The 25351-nt window shown below is 43.3% G+C and overlaps 2 protein-coding genes and 1 long non-coding RNA gene across 5 annotated transcripts in view; 1 reads left to right on the plus strand and 2 right to left on the minus strand.

The window, feature by feature from the left end:
* LOC115287982 overlaps window positions 1-742 on the minus strand; it is a 35320-nt gene extending 34578 nt beyond the window's left edge. Inside the window, exon 1 of the long non-coding RNA XR_003906754.1 lies at window positions 453-742. This is a non-coding gene — a long non-coding RNA (uncharacterized LOC115287982). The remainder of the gene's footprint in view (window positions 1-452) is intronic.
* On the plus strand, window positions 7-7631 carry LOC115287981 (cytochrome c oxidase assembly protein COX20, mitochondrial). Its single transcript, XM_029934858.1, has 4 exons — window positions 7-74; window positions 6469-6583; window positions 6677-6740; window positions 7384-7631. The coding sequence occupies exons 1-4, from the start codon at window positions 33-35 to the stop codon at window positions 7571-7573; spliced, it is 411 nt and encodes a 136-aa protein (XP_029790718.1). The 5' UTR covers window positions 7-32; the 3' UTR covers window positions 7574-7631.
* A 577-nt stretch (window positions 7632-8208) lies between these two features.
* On the minus strand, window positions 8209-25137 carry HNRNPU (heterogeneous nuclear ribonucleoprotein U). Of its 3 annotated transcripts, none has more exons than XM_029934856.1 (15): window positions 24706-25137; window positions 24546-24619; window positions 22355-22494; window positions 21648-21747; window positions 21140-21252; window positions 20547-20810; window positions 20153-20272; window positions 19425-19553; window positions 19162-19330; window positions 18662-18916; window positions 17954-18141; window positions 17598-17669; window positions 11626-17171; window positions 9562-9665; window positions 8209-9022 (listed from the first exon to the last, which is right to left on the minus strand). In XM_029934856.1, the coding sequence occupies exons 1-13, from the start codon at window positions 24891-24893 to the stop codon at window positions 17118-17120; spliced, it is 1866 nt and encodes a 621-aa protein (XP_029790716.1). In that variant the 5' UTR covers window positions 24894-25137; the 3' UTR covers window positions 8209-9022; window positions 9562-9665; window positions 11626-17117. The 3 variants fall into 3 exon arrangements, with proteins under 3 accessions (XP_029790716.1, XP_029790717.1, XP_029790715.1); XM_029934857.1 differs by having other exon boundaries at window positions 8209-8660; window positions 8939-9022; window positions 9562-17171; XM_029934855.1 differs by having other exon boundaries at window positions 9562-17171.
* Between the last annotated feature and the right edge of the window lie 214 nt (window positions 25138-25351).

Below are 25351 nucleotides of genomic sequence, written 5' to 3' on the forward strand. Positions count from 1 at the left end.
CGGGGCGGGGCCGCAGGCGCCCTCCGGAGTCCATGGCCGCAGCGCCGCAGCCCGGCGAGCCCGCCAAGGGGAAGGTAAAGGGGCGCGGGGGCCGGCGGTGGGGAACTGGGGATGCGCCCGCCGGGACACGGGTTCCGGGCTGTTACCGTCCCCGCCCCGACATTTCTTGCCGCAGTGCCCTGACGAAAGTGGCAGGGACTCGGGGGCGGAGGGGACCGTGCGGCACCAGCAGTGACCGTGACCCTGCGCCGCCATGTGCTGGTCGCGGTGAAGAGCGTTTCCGCGTCCCCCGAGGACCGGTGCCTGGTCTCTAATGTCGTGTACTTATGAGCACGACAGGCGGGGACCGCGGAGCGCTGAGGGATGGAAACTTGGTTCTGTTCCCGCGAACTCCCGTGCACGGCTGGAGGAGCGCGGGTGAAGACCGGCTTTTCCCGTTCGCGTGCGCTCACCTGCATACTGCACCGTTTCGCCGCGGCGTGAGCTGCAGTCGCTGCAGCCCCTTGCTTGCAGGATGAAAGCCGAATTCCTCGGCATGTAATACAGCGCCCTCACGTAGCCCCTAATTGTGCAGCCGGTGTGGGATTCCTCTCCCTTCCAGTTGCACTGGGGGCCTAGGAAAAGGAGGGCTGTTTCTCTCGAAGGGCCTCCTGACTCCCCAAAGCGGACGGGAAGGCCTCTGTCCCCATCTCCCCGCACCTTCCACTTGGCTACATCATTACAGCCCTCGTGGTACTGGCAGTTCATTTATGTCGGCTTCCTCTTGGGCTCCTTCAGCGAAGCCGATTTATATCTTCAGGGCTGAGCGAATAACGTTCAGAAAATGGAAGAAAAAGTTTTTTCTATAGTAAACTTTGGATCAGTAATGAATAAATATTTATTCAGGACCCCACAGTGTACCAGAATGGTCGTATAATCCACGGTTTTAGGATAGTGTCTGCTCAGCATGGAAATTTTACTACTTATTCAATAACTGCTTCTTTGGGGACTTTTCCCTTTAAATCTGGCCCAGGTAGGGCATCGGATGGTTCATATGAACAAGCGTTCATGTTGATGAACAAATTATTTCTATATTTAATAACAAAACATATCTGTCAGTGCCTTTTGTTTTTTAATGCCTCCTATACTATTTGGGATATATTTAATGTATATTAAGTATACAAAGGTACCCCTATTTAAAAGGGGTTTATTTCAGGAGGTGCCATAACTGTAAACACTGGCATCTTAAATAGGGCTTGTATCTGATTGTTAACTCTGACAAGAAATACCTATCATTTAAGGGTCCTAAGTAGGGTTTAGCCACTGAAAATTTTAAAAATAATGAAAAAAAATACTATTGACCTATTTAATTTGTCCATCATTAGTAAAAGAAGATACTGTAGTTGGGGAAAAGGCTAAGTACAAGCCCCAAAACTGAACACTAACAGATTTGTGTGGCAAGGTTGGAAGGGAAAAAAAAGCCTCCTTCTGAAACACTAGTATCAAAGCTCACCAAAGAGATTACAAAATTTATGTAACATAAACTATGACTGAATTAGTCATAGGGTGATGTCAGAGAAGGAAGCCTGCAGTTTTTCTTAAATATTCAGGGATCATTACAGTATAATATAGGGATTACTAGGTTTGCATCAGCAAACCTAAGGTAAAACTGGGAGTTGACCAAGCCGATAGGACTAACCCTGCTCCCATTCTCTGCTCTCCAGGAAACACGGTAAATTCTGAACTTATTAATCCATTCAAAAAGCATTTACAGAGGTCCTACTGAGTATTAGGCACCAAACTTGGTGTTAAAGATACAGCCTTGATCAAAACAGGCAAAATGCTCCTTGTGGAACATTATACTGCAGGAATCAAAAGGGAAAAATCCTAATTTCATCTACTGAGCCAACCATGCAAAAGATCCAGGAGAAAGGCGGTGAGTGCCAAGGACTTGTCCGAGGGACGGCCAGTGTACCCAAGGACCAGAGACTGGGGGCCCTCACAGCAGTAGTAAGGCATGGAGAATTTTCAGAGGATGATGATAGCCTAACAATAGCAGCAGCAGAGGTGAATTTGGTTCCGGATGTGTTTGGTTCAGGCACGTCCCAGGCTCGCCAATAACACTGGACGTGGTTTGGTGAAGGAATCAAGGATGGTGGCTCCTAGGTTTCTGGTCTGCAGATTGGTTAAGGAGTGATGCGTGAAAAGGAATTCTAATTTGGAAATACTCCTTTCGCTAGACAGATGAATAGAGCCCGCTTGCCTGAGGTTAGGTGGAATTACAAATACAGGAGTCCCCATCATGCAAACGGCATTTAATCAAAAGCCTACATTTGGGAGTGGGGAATGGCGGTGCTTCAACACAAGGGGCCATGGGAGGTAGGCCCTGGAGCAGAACTGCCAGGGATGGCCTGCCAGGTAGAAAACCAGGAGGCATTGGCCCATTTGAAGGCAGGGAAGAAAATGGAAAACAAATGAGGGTCTGTGCCAGGTGCGCTGATGGGAGTACAGTGGGTTTTACAATGTGTATCACACAGGCTGCTCAGAGTGCAGTGTAGGGATGAATGCTCTTGGAAGTGAGCTAAAGGAAAGGGAGCAGGAAAATGGGACTGTACTGTAGGCAGCTTGCTGAGGAAAGAGGTGTCAAGAGGAGGGGTTTTGCTTATGTTTCTAGACAGGAAAGGAAAAATAATGGTGCGAATGAAGGGGGAACTTCATATTCGCACCATTTTTGAGTGGTCAGGAGGAATCCACTGCAGTTAGGACTGGTTTTAAATAGGAAGAGACCCATTTCATCCGGTGCCACGGGAAGAAAGTCTGGGCACTTGATGCAGAGACATGTGACAGTGGGAAATGGGGTGCCTCTGACTCAATTTCTAAGCCAGAACTAGTGTTCTGGCTTAGAAATCTCTTCTGAGCATCCCTTAATTCCATCAAGATTTGGAAAAGCTACTTTTTCAAACCTAAGCTTAAAATTTTTATGGGGCACCTGGCCGGTTCAGACAGAGGATGCAAACCCTTGATCTTGGGGTCCTAGGTTTGAGCGCTGTGTTAAGCATAAGATTTTTTTTTTAATCTTAAACATTTTAGTCTACACAAGTAGACTTTCCTTAGCTTAAGGGCTTAATAAATTCGTTAATGCAGAGGTTAAACTACCTTTGCAGACTACGTAGGGAATAAAAATGTGAAATGCTTGTACATCATAAATAGTACTTCAAAAGGAACTTAACGGCTTAAACCTTTTAATTTACATCTCTGAACCTCATAATTCAGTGTGCTTTCTAAAAGTGTTATATATGCTTAAGACTGGTTTTTCATTACTTTTCCTATACTTGCTTTTAAGTAATCAGTAGTCTAAGCTCCAATTTTCCCAGGAAGCTGAGAATTCTCCACTAGTGAAGGGAAGATTAGGCTCTTACCCAGTTTTGACACAAATCGCAGATACAGAATTCTGTACTTGGCACTTTGTCTCTAGACATGTGACCTTTGGGAAATGTCTCCCCGTATCATTTATGGAAAAACAAAAGGGTTAAAGGATAGTGAGTGCAAGGGACAAGCTCTGGGTGTCAGGCAGTCACAGCCCGTGGCTCCAAGGTCTCCTCACATTGAGAGGTTGTGGGAAGGGATATAAAGAACCCCCACCCTCCTCCCCGCTCTTAATTACCACATTAATTAGCATTGGTTTTTTTTTAATTTTTTTTAATGTTTTATTTTTGATAGAGAGACAGAGCATGAGAGGGGGAGGGGTAGAGAGAGGAGACACAGAACGGGAAGCAGGCTCCATCCAGGCTGTGAGCTAGCTGTCAGCACAGAGCCTGACACGGGGCTCGAACCACGAACGTGAGATCTGACCTGAGCCGAAGTCGGAGCTTAACCAACTGAGCCACCCGGGCGCCCCTAGCATTGGTTTTTTAACTTCAGCACTACGAACACAAGCCAGTTTTGTTGGATGTAGTGCTGATAAATATAGTGTGGAATGTTTGGCAGCAGCATCCTTGGTCTATATCCACGTTGGTTTTCTAGAAGGTTCCATTTTATAAAATAAATGGAACTTTTAAGGGGTCTTTTAAAATATGATTATTTTTTCATCACCTTCCTTTTTAACGTTTACTTTTCTAACCAGTCTCTAAAAGCTTTCCCCAATCTGACAGATTCGTGGGAAAGGGAAACCCTGAAATTTTCTAAACCTAGATCCCTGTGGCTCATCCCAGAATCGGAAGGGCAGATTTGAAAATGTCTCAACTGAAAAAGGTTAAGTTTCCTGATTTAAGGAGCACTATTTCAGGTACTGGCAAGGATATTTTACTTTGCAAAGAACTGAGGTTAGTAGCACTTTGTCTAAGTGCCCCAGAAATGTTTGTCTTCAGATTCTGGTGTATCCTAGAATCCCAGCAGGACTTTGTCACGGAAGGGAATCCACATGAAAAAGCCATACAGAGAGTGAGGTGTGCATTTGCCAACCTGATCATCCCTTTTATTCTTAGGACAGCCCTGCCCAAATGTGCAGGGCATCATGACTTCCTACCCTGTGGCAGAACGTCCTGGTCTCACTTGCTTCTAAGGCCTGGAGAAATGGGCTGGTCTGCACAGCGGCTCCCACCCTCCCCACCAACCGGGACTGTCCTCCCATTCCAATTGGCCTTTTTAGCTGATAACACTCTGAGTTTTTTCTGCCCAGAAGCAGAATTAAATCCTCCAAACTTCTTTGAAAACACAGGGATGTAGGAAGATGGAGAGCTTCTACAATTAAAGTTGGTAACATTAACGAGTGCTTGCCATGTCCACCCAGCAATGGGGGTGGGGGGGGTTGTTTGGATTGAGGAACAGGGAGAAAAAAATGGAATAGAATAATCAAGAGACATAATTTTAGCTTTATTATGAACCAAATCACACTTCTTTCCTGGCAGCATCTTGAGCCAAAGCAGCAAACACAGGAGAAAATACAAACAAGATCTTAATTCAGCATTTAATCTGACTTGCAATTTACTGCCCTTTTCCCTCCTCCTCCAGAATCCTGCCTCACACTATGCTGTTTACAAATTATTCATTGAAACTTGTTAAAATATTTACTAAGGGAGCGTGCGTGTGCACGCACACATTGGGGGAGGGGAGAATTGCAAGCAGGCTCCGTGCTGTCTGTGCAGGGATAGATGCAGGGCCCCATCCATGACCCTGGGATCATGACCCAAGCTGAAATTGGGCCAGACACTTAAGTGAGACACCCCAGGTGTCCCACAATTGAAACCTTTCTTTTCTTTGTGTTTGAGAGAGGGTGAGTGGGGGAGGGGCAGAGAGTGGGGACAGAGGATCTGAAGTGGGCTCTGCACTGACAGCTTCAGAGCTGACAGCAGACAGACACAGCCTGATGTGGGGCTCAAACTCATCAGACTGTGACATCACGACCTGAACCAAACAAAGCCGGGAAACTCAACAGACTGAGCCACCCAGGTACCCCCATAATTGAAACCTTTAAATGGACAAATCTGCTTCCTTTTTTCAAAGCTCTGTAACTGAAAACTTCCATTTACAAGTTTTAGGAAACCGTCTTATTAAGTCCTTACATGAGCATGTCACAGTGAAGCAAGTTAAAAAAGTCACGCCTTGCCCTCCTCAAACCCTGAAACCAGTTCACTAAGCGTGTGAGACTAAGCTGGGCAGTATGTTTTTTAAACATGAAGCCCAAGTCCATACATCCATGAAGACTGTAGGAAAAGAATGTAAGGTTCATCTTAGCACTTGAAGAAGCTTAAATCATCACCTAGCCCAATGCCTTTCATTACAGATCGAAGGCCACAGACATTAAAAAATACACATAGATCCTACAGGTTACAGAAGTTAGTGGCAAAGCTGGGAAACTCACTTCTAAGTTTTTCTAGCTTTCCCAGTCACGCTTGGCCCTCCCCCTTGGTGTGGTTACCACACACTGTCTACAAAGAATCAAATACAGACCAGGAGATGGTGCATTTATCTGCACATGAAGTTACTTGTATGAACAAAATTGATGTTCACCTAATACCAGTAAAATCTGAAGTCACTGTTGAAGTTAAAACAAATAGCACTAGACTCTTACAAGCAAGCACAGTTAAGAATAATTTTACTTTTACCATTCTATGCTTCCCAAAGTATGGGAAGCAAAGTATTATTGCTTTTTCATTTCAGTGATAACCAAATTCCCAGGTAGTTTCATAGATGTTTCGAGGTCACAGAATAACAGATGCTCTCATTTCCAAACCAGCCAATTAACAGACTGTAGTGTTAACACCATACTTTAATTCGTTTAGTGTTTACATTGTCCTGTTGTAATGGGGTTTTCTGGTCAGATTCTCAAGGTGTCCCATTTAAAGATTCAGATTGTAGGCCAAAGCCCAGTGACCAAAGATGGTGAGTGTATTCACAGTTGTCACGTAACACATCTCCTAGTTTAATCTTTGCCAAGCCACCCAGAAGTAAAAGATTTTGCTCAATCCAGGTTCTTTTCTGTTATCCTAGACCTTTAAGCTCCTAGGAATTTTAGACGTCGAGAACATCCCCTGTGCACGAGACTCAGTGTTATACGGCTCACTAGGCTCTGTGGTGGTGGGCCTCGGACATTTTTTGTTCACTAGTGAGTATCGCCTGTTTCCATATATGTACGACGAATATTTTCTAGATGGACTGATATGTAATGTTTAATTACAATGGTTATGCTTTTTGACAGGCCGGATTAGAAGATCATGTGATGTTGGAGTAGGAGGATTTATCTTGGTGACCTTAGGATGCTGGTATGTGTACTTAAGTGATCGGAACTGTTTATCGGAGTTCAGCACATCTCTTCCTGAGTGATCTCCCACTAGGAGACCCCCCCCAAAACCCCTCAGGGTTTATTTTGAAAAACGATTTCTTCATGGAAATGTGCCGCACAAAACAGGAGTGCTGAACACCTTTATCTTATTTTAAATATGTCTGTAGACACATTTCATCCCATTCATCAGAGGGACACAGAACATTCCATCAACACTAAGTTCGGTTTCTACTTTAGGAAGCCCTCAATCTTTTCCATGCACGCTTCCTGCTTATGGCATCAATCTCAACTATGGTATAATGCATGAATTTGGTGTGTTTTCTTGAGGGAGGAGGAGCCATACACAGAGGACCCAGAATACATCATAGATAATGAGGTTCTACAAGTAAAACGAAGCTAAAGGTCCTGAAAGTCCTCATTTTGTGTAAAGCATGCTGTAACAGTAATAATGTGCTCATAGGTATTCTTTGACATCAAAGTACCCCCCAAATAGTACTCCAAACTAGAACAGTTGTATTTTTAGTCTTGGGATAAGGCATCTTGAGTTTTGTCACTACAGATTTCAAACCTGTTTCTAGAACTTTCTATGGAGAAAGACTTAACTCATGTTCTTTTCTTACAAGGTTCCATTGTAGGTATAATTACGCAAAGCTAAGAATCCAGGAAAGAATGGCCAGAGAAGGAATTAAAAATAAGATTCTGTATGAAAGTACCCACCTTGATCCTCAAAGAAAACCAGCCAATGGCAGTGGCAGCAGTGGGGTGACCTCGGGCACAGAAAACCCAGCTACAAGTCCCTGGGGCCCACGCTAGTAAGCCCTGTACGTGCCGTGGCTTTCAATCAAGTAAATAAAAGTATGTGTCCATCGTAGTCTCTCTTTCCTACACTTGTACGAACACACACACACTTATTCCCGCTCCTAATCAGCCAGCGGGGCAGAATCACACTTGCGGCCTCACACACTTAGGAAAGAGTTTCTTTGTAGCAAGAAATGGCATTTCAAGGAATAGATGCTTCCCAGTTGGGTTTTAAAACCTGCCTTAAAAACAAGTTAACAATTGCATGAGTGTACCCTGCTAAAAATGAGAAAATACTTTCTGGTTTCTAGTTAAGTACTATTGTAAGACTTAACACTAACGATTTTACAATTTTACGAATTGCTCTTTAAAAACACACTCACTACCTGACCCTAGTGTTCGATTTCTTACAACAGGTAGGAACTCTCCACAAGGGAAGATTGTTTTTAAATCCTTTAAATTTTTCTGGAAGTACGCAGTAGTTTTTAAATGGAATTTAAGTACACACATGGTACGCACAAAACTATTTGTAGAATTTGTTTGGTGCAAACGACAGGATCACACACATATTATTACATTAAAATAAATAAGTCATTTACAACTCAATCAGCCGCCATTTAAAAAGGCAAAAAAACAAGGTACCCAACCAGCCAAGTACACAGCATTTATTCATTCAGAAAAAAAACGCCCTTTTCAAAGCAATAGAATATCAACATGACTTTTCAAGAAAATCTTTTGAGTAAGAGAATACAAGCGAGGGGTGCTTCCTGGTTAAGAAACGATAAATAGGAAAACAGACCAGCAGACAGGATTCTGGTATTAGTGGTCCTAGAACTTGATTATCATGGTGAGCTAGAGAAACAGAGCAAAGACACCCTGAAACTTTATTCTGTTGTGTCCCACTTCTCATAAGTAAGTGGGGAGCGCATGGTTGGTTCAGTACACGAGCGAGAACATCCCCCCCCATACCTGCCTTCCCTGTGGCCGTCCCCCAAGGGGCAGGGCGCACAGGCTGCGTGGTTTGCCAGATGCCACCATCCAGCTCACATCCTAAGGATATTCCATCCTCTCGTGGCCACCACATAAATGCAGGACATGAATGCTAATTAGGAAAGGTTGTTAAAAGGAAAATGCGGTTTCTGTCTGTCCACTACAGACACAAGTCAACACTGAATCCAGTCTATGTAATTCAAAGTGATCAGTCCCTCACATTATAAGAGGGAGCACTGTATCTGCAGGAGTGGGGGGCACCCAGGAGCACCCGTCAAACCTGACCTTAGCACGCGGCCACTCCCGTTTTCAGCTTCAGTTTACAGGCGGGGGCAATGGGATTGCGTTACCTAAATCCCCTCACTCTCCCATTCTATGATTCCGTCTTACCCTGAGTAAGAAACCTCTCAGCGGGCACACCATTTCCAAGACCTTCACGAATAACAAGGTTCATTCGTTTTCACAGCAGAGTTCCTGCACAAATTGGAGAAAAACAAAGTTGGCACACACTTACTTGGATCACTTTTGAAGTATCAACTAGGAATGTTTACGTGATTGTTAACACCCTCTATTTTCTTCCTCAGTTATGAAGAGGTTATAAATCACACCCAGAGAACCCACTCCAGGCCCTTATCCCATGGGCTGCAGGTCACCAGATCTCCATGTCCCACTTCTAGCTCTGACCCCACCGCTCACACTCTGCCACCCAACCTCAGGCTCCTGGGGGGCGGGGGGGGGGGGTGACCCTGTGCCAGGCCCGTCTCCAGCGCACCTCCAGCCACAGTGACCCGAACTCAGGCCTCTGCTCAAGCTTTCCCGTTCTGGTCACAGGCTAGGGCTACAGGTAGAGCCAAGTTTCTCGGCCAGAACTCCTGCCAGCTTTCCTCTTTATGTTCTAAACCCTCTTGCTTGGCAAGAGACAGTCCCCATGTGTCAAACTGTACACCAAGCCCAGGTCCCCGTTCACCCAGGCACTCACCATGGGACAGACTGGAAAAGGAAGAGTAACCTACCTTCCGTGCCTGAGGGGGGCCTCCAGGTGCACTGCAGCTTTCACTGTTCCATTAATTCCAAAACTTCACACTAGGTGATCTAGCAGTAGATACCAGCTAAATAGCTGATTGAAATAGAATTGTGGTTATTAGTAGTTTTAAAAACGTTTTGGGACTTATCTCTAATGCTTAGTTAAGTCTTTCTAGTTGCTCTATGCATTTCCCCCCTTCCCTCACCCCTCCCTCGACTACTTAGTTTTTCCATCACAGTTAAAAGGACCTCAGGGAATTGAAAATTAACTAGAAGCTTTTCTCTGGACTTGTGATTTATAATGACCAAGTTTGTCAACAAAAAACTTTAACTATTCCTAGTACCATTATTTGGTTTGCAAGCATCTTTTTAGTCTACGTACCTCTATACTCCATCGCTGGCTTCCCTTTGCTTCGATTACATAATGCGAGGAGGTCTACATAATAAATTCAGGACTCCTGTTTACGCACTTTTCAGCAAAGAGCTAGGGATCAAATGGGGTTTGAATCCTTCTATTCCTAGATAAAAATCTGTAGTGGATGGGGGTCAAGGCACCCCTTTAAAAGTCACGTTAATATACGTACTACAGTTTGGGTAAACAAAGTCTTAATGCGTAGAAAAAATAAAGCAAGTGCTAGAATTCTGATTTTTAATGGTCCTCGAGAATAGTTTTTGGAAGCATCTTAAAATACGGCCCAGTGACCATCCACTCGGGACAACATGATATACCAATATCCACTACCACCCAGATGCTGGCGTCTCCCACGGCCAGTTTTAGGCAGGAAGGTCCATCTTTTTTCTCTTAAAATTGGAAGCTTTAGAGACAAAGCTTATTACAAAGGTCTTTCTCAAGGTATTACATGTTGGAGCTTGAACCGTGAGCACTAGACTGTAGCAAGTAGGAGTCTTCAACAACTACGCTTGCCTTACTCATTTGCTAGAATAAAGATGTTTCCCAAGCATTTCTATTTTGACAAAACCAGCCTTCTGGGTTTTTTTGTTTGTTTGTTTGTTTAAACAACCAACAGTACCTGTTCCACTTTCCTAGGAAGAACTTCCGTTAAGTTCCATGTGCTATAATAACCTACTGTTTGGCCTCCCCTTAGAAAACCAACTAAACCACCTGTATAGACTAGTTTTTTAATGGAGCAGTTTCCACAGAAAGGTTTCTTCCCTTTGGACTGTGAGGCCAAGTCCTAAGAAAGCAATGCTTTGCTATTTGAATTCAAAGCTTATTTCTGAAACAAATGTTTTTCTTGCTATAATGATTTTCTTCCTCCAGTGAACAAAATCAGATTTTTACTTTTTAGTCTGAAACAGAGCAAGCAGTCTGCTCTTTCAGGAGCCATTAGATTTTTAGGGAACACAGTGGAGGCTCTATTTCATTGAGCTACATTTCAACTCAATATATTCCCTATAAGCTTCTTATCAAGCCTTTAAAGGACTTCAAGGCAATGAGAAATTACACGCACTGGGCCGGCACCCCCAGAGAGCTCGCACTGTTTATTCCTTGTTTGCACAATTTAACTTTACTTCCTAGTTGATTTGATGCTCCCATCTTGATACAGAGTCCTAGCTCATTATCCAAAAGGATCTCCATCTATTTTCAAAGTGTTTATGAACTAACGAAGAGCAAAGCATTTTGTGCATTAAGCACAGATACAGAAAGATCTGGGGAAAACAAAAACATAGGTATCTGGACGGTTTTCTACATTAAAGTATTTTTGGTAAATTCTACAAGTGAGTGTATGAAAATGAACGTCTTCCAAAAAATTTACAACAGAAGGAATTTGAACGAAGGATCTAACCTTTTAAGGACTCGGCTCTGTTTGCATACACGTCTTAAACCTATGTGAGGACTCCCCAATAGGTCACACTTTGGGGATGTGAAGGACAGGAGAAAATCTGGTTTTCCAGTTTCTAGAATCTAGCCAATCAGGGTTACCAAGGTCTCCCCATCCCCTAGTTTGAAGTAAAGGAGTTCTAACCAAGATGATCCTGGAAGCCCAATAGAACAAGTATGAAATGTACGAGCAGCAATGAATCCGGAATACCTATTGGAATCACTGGAACACATTAGTTGGGCCCTCTTACTCTTCCACACAGCACATTCACATGGAAAGACTAAGGAAAAGGAGATGAAATTTCAATCAGCAATTTTTTTTGCTTTATTATTTCTTAAACAAATAGATATATTAAGCTGGAACCTTTCGTTGTATCTGACCATGACGCTCCCACTCCCTTCAACTAGACAACGGAAATGTAAAGATACCTTCTATTAAGAGCTACCTAAAAAATGTATCGTTAGTTGTCATTTTAATAAAACCCACTCATTCTTCTAAAGTTCTGATTTTCCCTCACCTCTCTGGATGCCTTAATACCTCAAAGCGCTTCCGTCCCATCTTGCTGTTCTTGGCCTTTTAATTTTTTTGCTGACCCTAATTTGTTGAGTATGCTTCTCAGGCGCTTGGCTACTGCAGATTATTTCACTGCACTAAGGTGATTCCTGTGAGCTCATGGACTGTTAAAGGAATGGCAGAGAAAAGCATGCCATCAACAGCTCCGTGTTTATTCATTAGGTGAGCTCTCTGGCCCATGCAGATGGGGCAGCCACGCACCGGAGAACGCTGGGACAGCAATGCAATTGTTAACAGTGCGGCCAATGCGGAAGTGATGAATCTTCCCCAAAAGACATGTTCTCTATTTACCTAGGCTGTTTTTACCTCATCGTTTTTTCGACTATGGAATATTGTTTCTCATACCCACACATCCAGCTTTGTTTAAAAGCAAAACCCCTGTTCCTTGTCAAGATGCAAGTGTATGTTGAATCCTGGCATGAAAAGGGAGAAAAAAACTGTAATATTCCTGGGCAATAATAAAGTAAGTACAAACTTAAAACACACAGTTAAGGTCCTTGTCCCAATAACTCCCTAACCAAGCAGTGATTGTTGGTGTGCAAGCTTATCGGCTCTCTGTATTGGTTCCCCTACAAATGTAACTGCTCTACACTCCCAATCCCATGCCCCAGGAGCTCCGTGATGCCAAAAACCTGTAGTTCTTCAGCTTTCCACATGACAGAATAACCTAACTTCACAAAATACACAGGTGATTTATAAAAGTATTTAAATGATACTGGTTAACATGATGAATATGGTAGTTAAAATCTACTGACCCTCATAGACGAAGTTCCTTGGACAAACCAATTAGATGTCCTCAATCACCTGTTATTTTAAGTCAGCTGGTTAGGACGTGACCGTGTATGTCCCTCACTATACGTGCATTCCTGGCCATCTCCCACCTATCTGAAGTGCTCCTTTGGGGGCGCCAGCCGCATGCGTGTTGCAATCAGCCAAACATAACCAAATAAAGTAGTGTATGTTTTTAGCAAGACAATCATTAGCTATTAAGGTAGGTTATTTCAACTCTTCAATATCACATATACAGAATTTAAACTTTGGAATATTACGATACTTGGGGGTCCTGGTTTTTCTTTTTATCTACGCCAACGCACTCAAGGGATATATACTGTATCAATCAGCACACTTTTAGATTACTTCTGTAATAATTCTGAAGAGTTTACCTTAGATAACAAAGTTCATTTAAAAAAAAAAGCCTAAGACTTAAGGTCACTCGCTTCAACATGAGTTAGCTGCAAAAAGGAGTTTTAGAATTTGTCTAACATGCACCTGCAGTACTGACACCAGGGTAAAATACACTGGCATCAGAGTGACGTCAATAAAAACCCAACCACTAACCTGGCTACACATACGACCCGCGTGCTTTACTATAGAGGATGAAGAAGGGCCGAGAAAATTCAAACCTAAATCCAGACAAAAGGCTCCACCTAGCAGAAGGGCATTACGGTTTTAGGTTACCTTTAGGCAATTAACCATTCAAATTCAAAGAGGCTGGTTTAATGTGACTAATAAACTCAAACTGGCGAGCTAAAGCTGGGTTAGTCCAAGTACTAATGTAGTGTCCCCTTTAACGTCTGCCTGTGCGTAACCGTCGTTCTCTGGTGCCAAGGCCCTACAGCTCCCCATCCTTGCTCTCTACCATTCCTGGATGGTTTCTCAGAGCCCAGAAACATGGCTGGCAAGAGTTCGGACTCGAACCATTTTAAATATTATAGGTAAACACGGCTTTAGAAAGAATATTGAACTCCTCTTTCCAGAGTATTTCAAGAATATTCTGGGGGGGGGTGAATTATTCTGCTATATCCACCCACTATAAAAATATTTTATACTTACGTGTACAAAGGGAAACGTTAAAAAGTTTTTAAGATGTACATTGATGTCTGATACCAGGAACTAAGACATGGGCTGTAGAAGCCCAGTTTATGCCTGAGTAGCTTATTCTGGTTTCGGTTTTTTAAGAAAGTACCAGATATACTCCTATAGAATCAGTTCTCCGCATGTGACTACAGTCTATCCCAAGCTTCAAAAGCTATGGGAATATTTATTTGTGCAACTGGACCTATTATGCAAATAGTCCTAGGACAAGAAGTCAATTTATATTAAGCTTACAGAATAAGATGTCATTCAACTCCCACAACTGATGCCAAGTATTAAGTACAGAACACAGTATGTCCATGAATGTAAATTCTCCAGAAGGTGGAAATGTACTTCAGGATTACTTTTCCTGGAAAAGTTTTAGGTGCTTTTTCAAAGCAAGTGGTCTTTAGGAAGCTTGAATACCTTGTTGTTAGTGCTCAGGACATGGTCCTTATGTTCGGACAGAATCTATCCTGGGCAAGTGTGAGCTTCTGGTTCTGTGGATTTAATAAGGCTTCCTTTTGTCAGATTGACTTCACTTGTGCCTCATTCTAAGATTTCATTTTACGGTCTGGCCACGAGGGGCCACAAGTTAGTCCCGGCCTCCTAGGTCCAAGCCAGAGCGCTCCGCCAAAGGCCAGACAGGAGTGACAAGATAGAGCCTACCAGCAACAAAGCAAATGCTCTACCAGATAGGAACTATTCCTATCTCGCAGTGATGTATGTCTTTCCTGACTAAGTCTGACCCAATGCCTCACTCAGGACAGAACCACGTACGGGAACTTTCTAGGGAAAACACCACATAAAACCACAGCAGTCTCAACACGGTTGGGTTGAGACATTGGTTCCCAACTAGCTCTTTCGTTTATTGGGTTCTGCTTGCCACGGAGAGACGGGCTAGAGTCGGGGCAAACGGTGCTCAAGTTGCTCCTTACACATCTTACTCTGCCACGTGGGATTTCTTCTTTGTTCTCCCTATGCTTTGCTATTCCCTACCATCCCCTCTTCCAAATCCCCTAAACACAAAGGTTGTTCCTTTCCAGGCTATTTAATTCTCATCTTGAGATTGCTGCTGGGAATTTTAACACCTTCCTGGACAGTGTTTTTCTTTTCCACTGGTCTTCCCAAACTTTTCTGGGCCACTAAACAGTATTATTTGGCCCTTACACCCCCACCCCCCATTACAATTAGAGGATCAATTCCTCGGTAAGCAGTCTTAAACTAGAAGGGAGATCCAAGATTGTTCCGCAGTACCTAGAACACTGATGAGCAACAAAGTGGAAACCTCTTTTTCCCCTGGGTAGGTTTACACAATCCTAGTAATGGTAACATGTACGGAAAGAATACAGTTAATGCCAGTAGATGCTAGCACTAAGCTAACTGCCAAAAAAACCCAAAACCCCTGAAGCCGCTTTGTCCTTTTAAGTATTCTCTACTAATTCCAGGATTAGCCTCCATTCCCAAAATGTATCAACCTAAACCTACACCACCATCTAAATCTCCACTCCCACTCAGCTGGCAGCAGAATGCCTCCGAGTATGAAGAGGTGAAAAATCTGGTTGAAGAGGGCTGAAAACAAAAGTCGAAGCCAACGGAAGTAACAGATGAACCTCAACTTACCCGAAGCAACCTAAAACGCCAACCAAAAGCTAGACTGAAGTCAAGTTTTTAGTTCTACAGTTTGACTCCTGATTCCTCACTTCACATCAGTGAGGGTCCTTTAGAAGATTAAGTGTTCTGTGCAAACCCAATAGAATTACGATTAGGGGATCTAATGCGGTCACATAGTACAGTTAAGTTAGCAGTGTTGTGTGGTCGTGAAATCAAGGACTGGCTTGCATGATGGCTTCTAAAAGCATCGGTTCCCAGAGTCTCACGTATCAGATATATGCGTATTAAGATATTCACTTGAGGACAGCCGTTAGCATTTCGTAGTAAAGATGGTAAACAGCGTTAACTTCTCCCAGCCAGTGCACCTTTTCCCCTCGTTAAATGTTAAGTCGTCTGGGGGGGAGGGGAAGGAAGGATTCAACTTTACTTCGTAATTAGTCAATTGTCAGTATACATTTAAGTTTTTAAAACCTAAATGTTTGAAGTACAGAGTACAGAATAAGCTGTCCAGAGAGCGCACACTTAAATTTCCTCCTCTTGGGAGTTTTATAAAGGGATTTTAAACCTTGATGGCGAGAATCCCAAAACGAGAGTAAAATGAATTCTTTTTATTGCAAACAAACGTCTAAATTAATTTCTCCACCCACTTTCTTTAGAAAGAAAAAGAAATCAGCAGTCTAAGGAGATACCCATTCAAGAACTGACATGATTAAAAATTAAGATATAAATGGGTGACTCACAATTTCATTAGCTTACAAAGGCGGTGGAGTAGGGCACTACAAGCACACTAGAGATACAGTATTTCGTGGGAGAAGGGCATACAGACAGAGCTAACTTCATATAGATCCCATTAGACAACTGGATTTACAACAAGTTTTTTTAATAAGAAATGGGCAAAGCCAGCTTTCTTTTCAGAATCAAAATGCAGAACAAATGGAAAAATTATGGTATTTAACCTTCACAAGTTTGAGCCTCCACAAATAATGCAACCAAAGTTTTACATTGTGAACAGCCCTTCTACGTACACTCCATCTTCTCTCTCTTGGTTCCAAGTTTTATCTTCGTTCCCAATTGTGCCAATTCCGTTGTTATTTCAAAGAAAAAAGAAAAACGGCCACCCAGTTACGGTCAGGAACTATGGTGCAAGCCCCCCCACCCCGCGCCAGGCGGCGCTCCCGAGAGGATGGAGTGTCCTAGGGGCAGTACAGAGTCTCAGGCGAGTCCCGAGGACTGCGCGGTCCTCCCATGAATCTGGTTGCTAACATTTCTACTATATTGTGACAATGACTCCCGACTGTTATCTCTGTGAGAAATGGGGGGAGTAAATTCTTAATAAAAGACACCAGGTACAAAGCAACATTTTACTTTTGTTGTGATAAAAAAAAAAAGTCACATTTTACAGATAAAATGTAGAACCCTGAAATACTGACACATTCTCTTATCGTGCACAATGCTGAGGTTCTCTTACGATTCACTTTAAAACTGCAATTAAAAATGTACAAAAAAGAAAAGAAAAAAAATCAACCCACAAAGCTTCTAAAAAAGGAACCCGCAGGCACTTCCTCTTGTGGAATGTTTAAAAAGTTAGCCTACTAAAGAAAACAGTCGACTTCTTGTGAAGGTTTTGGAGAAATATGTATCAGTTCGTTTTATTTGGGTATTCAATAATATCCTTGGTGATAATGCTGACTCCATGGCTTCTGACCCCAGAATTGCTGTAAGAGAAAATTTTTTTTTTAAAGAAAAAACATCAATAAGCCACTCAAACTGCTTTTAGGAAATGACAATCTAATTCAGAGTAATTGCTGGAAACAAATTTACACCTGTCATACCTCTGATTTCTATCAAACCAGATTGAGTTAGTATTATTATCCCATTATTACCAATAAACACATTACAAAAGAAAACACATCAGGACTTGGTTAGTTCATACAGTTAAAGCTAACGATAAAAAAGAACCATTATGTAGTAAAGAATATTACTTTAGTAAAACAGTAAGTTATAGCCAACTCCACCTATGTTCAAACCTTGCCCTGCAACACTTCTAAACGCTCCAGTCCCTGCACAGGTGGGGACACGGACTCTTCCAATGAACTTTTTAAAGCACAGTGAATGTATGTAGCACAGAAGAGGTTACTTACACCCTGCTGCCACTGGTTGTAGCCCTGAGATTGGTTTTTGTAGCCACGATTGTTTCCTCGTCCTCTGAAGTTCTGGGGGGGGGGAGGGGGGAAAGGAAGTCCTTAAGAACTCTGAGCACAGCTCCACAGGGCTGCACCCAGGAGAGGCCACGGCACAGGACAGGCCTGTATCGGTTCGACCCTGGGCGCCCTGGCTGCTTAATCCACTCACTGCAGACCTCCTCAGCGGCGCTGAACACTAAGTGGCCCTCCGTTATGCCATCTCTGGTTTTCCTGCGTTGCTAACTCAGACCTGCTGTTCTCACTGAGGCCGGGAGGTCAAAGCACGACTTTCCCCTGGCGGCGCGGGCCCTCACCTGGTTGTAGCTCCCTCTGCTTGGCACGCCGCCCCTGCCGTAGCCGCCCCTGCCGGAGTAGCCACCGCGGCCAGGGAACACGGGGCCGCGCGGGTACGGGTATCCGATGCCACCGCTGCCGCCGCCACCGCCGCCACCCCGCTGCGGCACGCCGCCCCTCCTGCTGTAGCCGCCGCGGTTCCCAGGAGCTGAAGACAAGACAGTTTGGTTTAGGAGAACCTCGCAGGTCCTTCCCGCAGGAGTCCAGTCCTCCCTACAGGCCCTCTGTCACACAGGGAAGTAACTCCTAAAATCATCAGGGGCGCCTGCCTGGCTCAGTTGGTCAGGTGTCCAACTCCATTTCAGCTCAGGCCCCCATCTCAAGGTCCGCGGGATCCAGCCCCACTGCCGGGCTCTGAGCCAACAGAGTCCTTGGGACTCTCCACCCCCCACCATCTCTGCCCCTGCCACAAGCACACACAACCTCCAAAATAAATAAATCTTAAAAAAAAAAAAAAAAGAAAGAAAAAGTAAAAGAAAAGTACAAAGTTTAGTTTAACCACCCAACTGGGTGCACTTAGGATCACGTCACAAAAAGACTTTAGTTACTAGAGCAGCAGAGTCAACGAGAGGCAAGACATCCTACGTGAACTTCAGTTAAACACCGCACAGGCCCCCAAACTAAACAAAATGATCACGTCCCTCGTTGGAATCTCAAAGCAAACTTACCTCCCCCTCTGAAATTTCCGCCGCGCATGTTGAACCCGCCACGTCCTCTATGGCCACCGCCCCTGTTGAACTGGTTCTTGCCACTCTTATTTTTATTGCTCTTCTTGGAGCCAGTGTTCTGCTTCTTTTCTGGCGGGAGAGCCTTTTTGCTTTCTTCCTTATATTGCTCCAAAAGTTTCTGGGCCTCTTCCTTCTGCAGCTCAACATAAGTGATTTCATCGAAGCACTCGGCCACCTCTGGCAGCGTGAAGTTTCCTGCAAGGAGTGAGGTCAGATTAGCTTAGCGCAATCCCGGAAGCCTGCAACTCAGGCGACTTTAATTCTTTCAAATCACACTATGCCACCTACTCATGGTGTCCAAACCTTTTCCCTAAAACAGAAATAAACCACACTCCTGTACAAAAAGTTAACGCAACTTCCGAAACCGTATTACCAGCAGACATTTAAGTTTACAGCTCGCAATCACGGCAGACCTAACATAATAGAATTAAATTCCATGCCTTTCATCTTGAGGACTGCGTGCTCTGGTAGGTCTTTCCCCTCTACTTCAGCTTTCTTCTGTGTTCTCTGCTTATAGTCTTCATCTTTTGGGCAAACTACAACAGCTTTCCGTTGGAAGCCTGCAAACAGGCACATTTTTCTCCTCTGGGCAGCAGCAGACACGTTGGTCTGTAAAACAAAACAAAGTTTATAAACCCAAATGTTAGCTCCACGCCAAAACCAGTCATCAGTTCCTTGTGTGAATCGCAGAGCTCCAGCTCACCTGATCCAGAATGAAATGCCGCTTCTTGCGGGCAGCGATCTCAATGAACTTCCCGAGACACTGCGGGGCCCTCTGCAGCAGCGTGTTCAGCTTGCCGGTATCGGCCATCTGCTTCTTAAAGCCCGCCACCTGGTTTACAAGGTCAACAGTCCCTTTGAACTTGGGGATAGGGCTCCACATTTTTCTTTTAATTTACATTCAAGTGAGTTAGCATATATGGTGCAACAATGAATTCGGGAGTAGGTTCCTTCATGCCTCTCACCCATTTAGCCCCCCCCCCCCAACCCCCCCCACAACCCTGTTTGTTCTCCATATTTAAGAGTCTGTTTTTGTCCTCCTCCTTGTTTTTGTACTATTTTTACTTCCCCTCCCTTGGGTTCATCTAAGTTTTTTTTTAAAAAATCAGCTTAGATTCACATGGAAACCAGACGTGGATTTCCCTATCATTGCTACAAAAAAGGTTGCTTTATCCTATAGGACTATCTTCTGCTCTTCTAGTTTAGCTACTGAATGTTAATAGTTCAAAAAGTTTTACAGAAGAAATAGAGCATCACCACTGGATAAAGGGAGTTTACTTTACAGCCTTCTATAGTTTAAGTAACCAATGGACTGCCTAACTCCTATCTCTAAAACACCAACAAAATGGATAAAGAGAACAGGCAAAAAAGTCCGAATACCTTTCAGACTTTTTAAAATGCTGAGATCACACCCTCAAACATTTTACTTACCATCATTTTATCCATTATGGTGTTTGTTCCGAGAATGTTGTATTTACCAGGATTTTCTGCCGCATGTTTAGTAACCCAGGTGGTCTTCCCAGCCCCGGGCAAGCCAATCATCATCACCACCTACCGTGGGAAGAAGCGTTGTTTCACTTAGAGCCAGTTAAAAATGCCTGAAGTATTTTAAGTGCACAAAAACCCAGCTTAAATCATGTAAATTTTCACTGCCCAAAAACAAGGGAGTTTTTGGAAAACAACTTTCACAAAGAAAAACACAGCCAGGCTGATGCCGACAGCTGCGCCACAAAGCAGATCAAACAGGCCAATCATCTAGATCTTCCAAATGTCATGCTTGCCAAACAAAAGTAACCTTCAAACGCTTCAAGAAAAATCCACTTACTTCACAATCTTTCTTCTCTTCAGGCCCCTTTGGTCCTCTAACTCGATCCTCTAAGGGGACATTCTGGATAAAAGTGTAATCTTCCGGTATTGGAAAATATGGCTTTTCCTTCTGACCAAAATTAAACTCAACTGCACAGTTGTGGCAGAGAACGTGCGGGAAGAGTGGCCTTCCAGCAAGAATTTCCTTACTGATTTTGAAGGCAACACCAAGATCTTGCCCATTCTTTGCATAGGAGAGTTCTACTTCATCACTTTCAAAGTTCTGTTAAATGAGGAAAAAGGAACGGTTTTAACCTGCTTCCTTTAAACTTTAAAAAAAAACCTCAAAATTCAAAGAGTGAAGCTTATTCTGTGGAAAACATATTTAGGTTAAACATTAAGAGCTTTATAATAGTTATAAACAATGAAACACACATCTAGAAACAGAAACAATACTGCCTTTAATAAATATGCTAGATTTTTCAGGGCCACTTCACGCTAAGTAGTTTTTAGTCAAAATGGGTGAGTACTTAAGGCCACATTAAGAAACCTTACAAGAAAGTCCCCAGCTAACAAACTCCTCACTTAAGTATAGAAACTTATGTGACTTACAGCAAAACACGTAATCACATCGTTTTCATCAAATTTCTCTCCATAATCTTCAGTCTCACAGTTGCAGGTTTTTATTCCTTTAAGAGAATACCCATAGGAAAATTCTTCTTCACCTGAGAAAACAATGAGCTTCCATGAAATCGATTATTCAGAAACAGTCCCATGACGCACCTATTTTAATATTCAGGATGGAGGGCAAGAGAAGGAGTATCTAAACCTAACATTCTTCCATTTGTACTGTATCTAAAATATAGACAGTTGATGAGACCCACACAGCTTGTAGGACTGTTTGAAAAACTGCATACCATAGGATAATGGTTTGGGTTTTTTTTTAACCACTGGTCATAAAACCACCACCCTACTATACAAACAAGCTCACACCATTCATCTCGAAAATACTAACAAAATAGATTAAAGAACAGGAAGGAGAGTTAGAATACTTTCTCATCTAACTACTGAAATCAGACCCTAAACACTCAAGAGAAGAGCGCTCTAATGGAAACTTTACCAAGCAACATTCCACTTGTGGTCAGTGACCAGCCAATCCGAACTTCATGTATGTCAATATCTTTTGTATATAAATGCCTTACTGGGATCTTCTCTGTAACCTGAAAGTCAAATCATAAAATGAGATTACAATGAAGACAAATCCTTGAACTCTACCTTATTTCATCTAGGCCATGGGCTAATTCTTCTCTGGCTACTAATACAAAGATATGCCTTCTACCCTCACCATCTCCCCCTGACCAGAACTTTACAAATTGACAGAAGAACTTATGACTTGAAATTGAAAAGGTTCAAGTTAAGTACTTGGTTGGATCACACTGAAAAGAGCAGTTAATGTTTAAAAATTACATATTCCTGACTCAAAACCAATTAAAGTGTACACTCAGCATGTTTTGCTCTGGAACAAAACCAGAAATTTCTAACAGTTATTTTTAAACCCTTGGTGGGCCTTTCAAGTGCCTGATTTAAAAAAAAAAAAAAAGGAACACCCTAAATAAAAACATGCTGGCTCAATAACATAAATTCTGATGTAACAAATATGGTTAATGGTTACAAATCAAAGGTGTTCCAAGCCTCTTTCAGGGCACAGAAACTTCAAAGACAAGAAGCTCCAGACACCGAATGCAGTCAAGCACCTGGAAATTCACTTGCTTTAAAAAAATTTTTCTTTAGGGGGGAAAAAAAAAAAAATCACAAAACTGCATTTACCTTCATCTCAAAACAGACTTTGCCTTTTGACACACCGTAAGATGCCCTTCCTCCAGCCCAAAGAAAAGCAAAGCTCTCCATAGTAAGGGAAGAAGCACTGAGGCGGTCTCTTGATATTTTAAAATGTAGATCACAATTATCTGTAATTATATCAAATACCATATTATTTCTTCCGACATCCCACATAAATACACCTGCTATGTAGACAAAGCCCAGTGATTACATCTTTCCTAACGCTTCACGGACACTGCTACTACGGACCATGCTGCTGTTCTGACCTTCAGTTTAAGCCCCACCCCCACACCGAGTCACTCTCACCAAATTACGAACTAAAGCATCAACAGCCTGCAAAACTAGAACAGCAAGGTTTCACGTGTATTTTAAGTATATAAAATAATCAAGACAACGTGACATGGATACATACCTGCTCTGCTCTTTACCTTGATTTAGAGACAAGCAGTAGAGGATAGCAGGAAATCAAAGTGAAGTATGCCAGAACCAGGGAGAATTTACCCGTGCCACAATAAAACTGAAGGTGGGCCATGACTACATATTTTAAAATACAGGAATATGAGCCGATGATCCTGCACTTTGTAATTTTAAAACCCTAGGGGCTCTAGATCCGATGTTCTCTCTAAAATGTGGGAAGGCAGCCTGAACCCTGCATATGCAAACCTGGTTGTCTGACCTCGTTAGTTATTACCGCATCTTAAAAAGTCCCTTTTCCCCAGGCTTGCCAGTTAGTCAATAACAATGGAGGATTATCCACTTCCCGGATTACCCAAATCCAAAAGGTCTTTAACTTAGCTACCTTTGGGTCACTGGCTCAGTTAGTTTGCACTTTCTTGGGAGTTCTCCCTTGAGAGGTGAAGTTAAAACACTGTTTTCTTAAACAGTTCTTAATTGATGAAAGGAAATTAAAACTGAGTTTGGAATTCTCCTTAAATAAGCTTTGCTCTCAAAATTCCTGATCACTGAAAGAATTTTTAACCCAACAAATTGTTTGTACCCCACCATAGTTCGCAAATTAAGGCGTTGATATTCCTAACCAATGAACTAAAAGCCTACTTTGACAGGAGGGTTACTTCTTGAATCACTGCCTCAAAGCCTTGCCAATGCCCACTTAGTTTGTATTTAAGCAACTGGAAATGTATTTAAAACTCTCAAATCAACTACTTTCCCATGTGCGTGTTCTCTTTTAAGAGACCCCCCCCTCAGCTCATAAAGGACATTTAATCAGAAATCCAGGGTTAACGTTTACATCCTCACAAATCTAATTAAAATTAATTCTTCTCGTATTGGAAAACTTTAAACTTAACTTTAATTGCCTAGCTCTACGGGGCAGGTTCACACCTTACTTTTCAAGCTGTTATTTCTACCCTTTGTCTTTTTATCCAAGTGAAAGGATTCTGCGCTCTGATCAAATATTAAACAAAATGGTTTTGTTTAAAAAAAAAAAAAATCACACGTGTGACAGCCAAGGCCCATCTAAAGGTTTGCAATACTTCTCATACTCAATTGCAACCCAACTGGGTAAAGTAGCGGGATTTACAGCGCTGCCATTGACACCATTCGCTGCTGAAGAAAGCTAGTAGCCCCGTGATAGCCCACTGCTGCTGCCCCAGGTCTTTGGAAGAAATCAACTTATGTTAGAGCAGCAGCTACTGAACTGGAATTGAGAACAAAAGAGCAGTTATTGAGAAAGTAATATTACAATCTTTTAGAATAGGGAATACACTTGCGTGCTAATGGGAAAAGCCATCAATTACATTTTAGCCCAAAACAGCTCGCTTACTAGAATTCTACCCGAAAAAAAACAAAAAAAGGAAATTATTGTAGGAGCCTATAAGGACAAGTTACAGATAGTCTTACAAGTTTCCATTAGCTAACTCAAAAAACTAGCATTAATTTTACATTCCTACAGATGAGAACTTTCGAGTCATATAAAAAAAAGTATACAACCAAACTGCAGAAGCCTGGAAAATTCTCAATACGACACAACCAATACTGTACTAAAAATACTTAGCTATCAATACCTGACTACAAGCCATCACCTTCCTGATTTTAAAAGAAACGCTTCACGCTACATTCTGTTCGTTTACGTTCAGTGCACTGCGTTAGGGGTTTCTAACACTCTCGAACCCAAATCGCCAGTCACTAGGGGAGTAGAGGACAGAACAGCTTCACTTACAAGTATCAAGACAAACCACTGTGTCATCGAAGTGCTCATCTTCCTCTTCAACAGGTGGCTGGGGGGATTTGGCTCTGAAAGACAGAATTGTCTCCTGATTCAGCCCGTCCTACCCAAGAGCGAACGGGTAGGGAGGAAAACTAGACGGGCATCCTCTAACCTGCTATACTTGTTCTCTTCAATGTACTCAAAATATCCACGGCCATGATCTTCCCGAGGTCTTTTCACACCTCTCTTTTTATCTCCGCCTTTCTGCTCTGTTTTGCCGTCTCCTACAATACACAACAACCCCGGCGTAAGGGGCCTAGCCGCGACACGAAGGAAGAGCCAAAAGCCCGTCTTTCCCATTCTTTTTCGGGAGAGCTTTCAACCGACGAATCCACCGCGACCTCAAAGAACAACCAGCTCAGAACTGGACTGGAGCTGGTGACGCAGTCCAAAGCCATCGCTAATTTTGCCAGTCTTACGCGAAGATTCGCCAAAGCTCCCGCAGGCTAGCGCGGTACAGACCCCTAGCCCACGTGTATCCCAAAGAGAGTTCAGGAAGAGGGGAGGGGCCTGGGCGGCCGGCGCACCCTCCCCTCCCCCCCAGACCCGCGTTCCCCGCGGCCGCATTGTACTGATCTTCCGCCCCGATCTCCCCGCCCGGCCCCTCCCGCCGGAAGTGACGTCACGCCAAGACCTTGCGCTCCTTGCACAATACCGCGGCCCAGCGCCGCCAAAGCGCGCCCGCCCCGGGCCCTCGGGCCTCTCCCCTCCCCCCGAGACATGTGCCCGCACCGCGCGCACGCAGCGCGGCGGCGCCA

Source organism: Suricata suricatta, chromosome 3, assembly GCF_006229205.1.
Source record: "Suricata suricatta isolate VVHF042 chromosome 3, meerkat_22Aug2017_6uvM2_HiC, whole genome shotgun sequence".
In the NCBI taxonomy this organism is placed as follows: Eukaryota; Metazoa; Chordata; class Mammalia; order Carnivora; family Herpestidae; genus Suricata; species Suricata suricatta.

Bases quoted from the DNA above. Each gene is read 5' to 3' on its own strand.
- LOC115287981 (XM_029934858.1), top strand. From the start codon at position 33: ATGGCCGCAGCGCCGCAGCCCGGCGAGCCCGCCAAGGGGAAG. The intron at 75-6,468 runs GTAAAGGGGCGC...CTGTTATCCTAG, and splicing joins GCGAGCCCGCCAAGGGGAAG to ACCTTTAAGCTCCTAGGAAT. The intron at 6,584-6,676 runs GTGAGTATCGCC...GCTTTTTGACAG, and splicing joins CGGACATTTTTTGTTCACTA to GCCGGATTAGAAGATCATGT.
- HNRNPU (XM_029934856.1), bottom strand. From the start codon at position 24,893: ATGGGAAAGACGGGCTTTTGGCTCTTCCTTCGTGTCGCGGCTAGGCCC. The intron at 18,917-19,161 runs GCATGGAATTTA...CACTCCTTGCAG, and splicing joins CGCAGTCCTCAAGATGAAAG to GAAACTTCACGCTGCCAGAG. The intron at 17,670-17,953 runs GTGAGGGCCCGC...CCCCCCCCCCAG, and splicing joins GCAGAGGGAGCTACAACCAG to AACTTCAGAGGACGAGGAAA.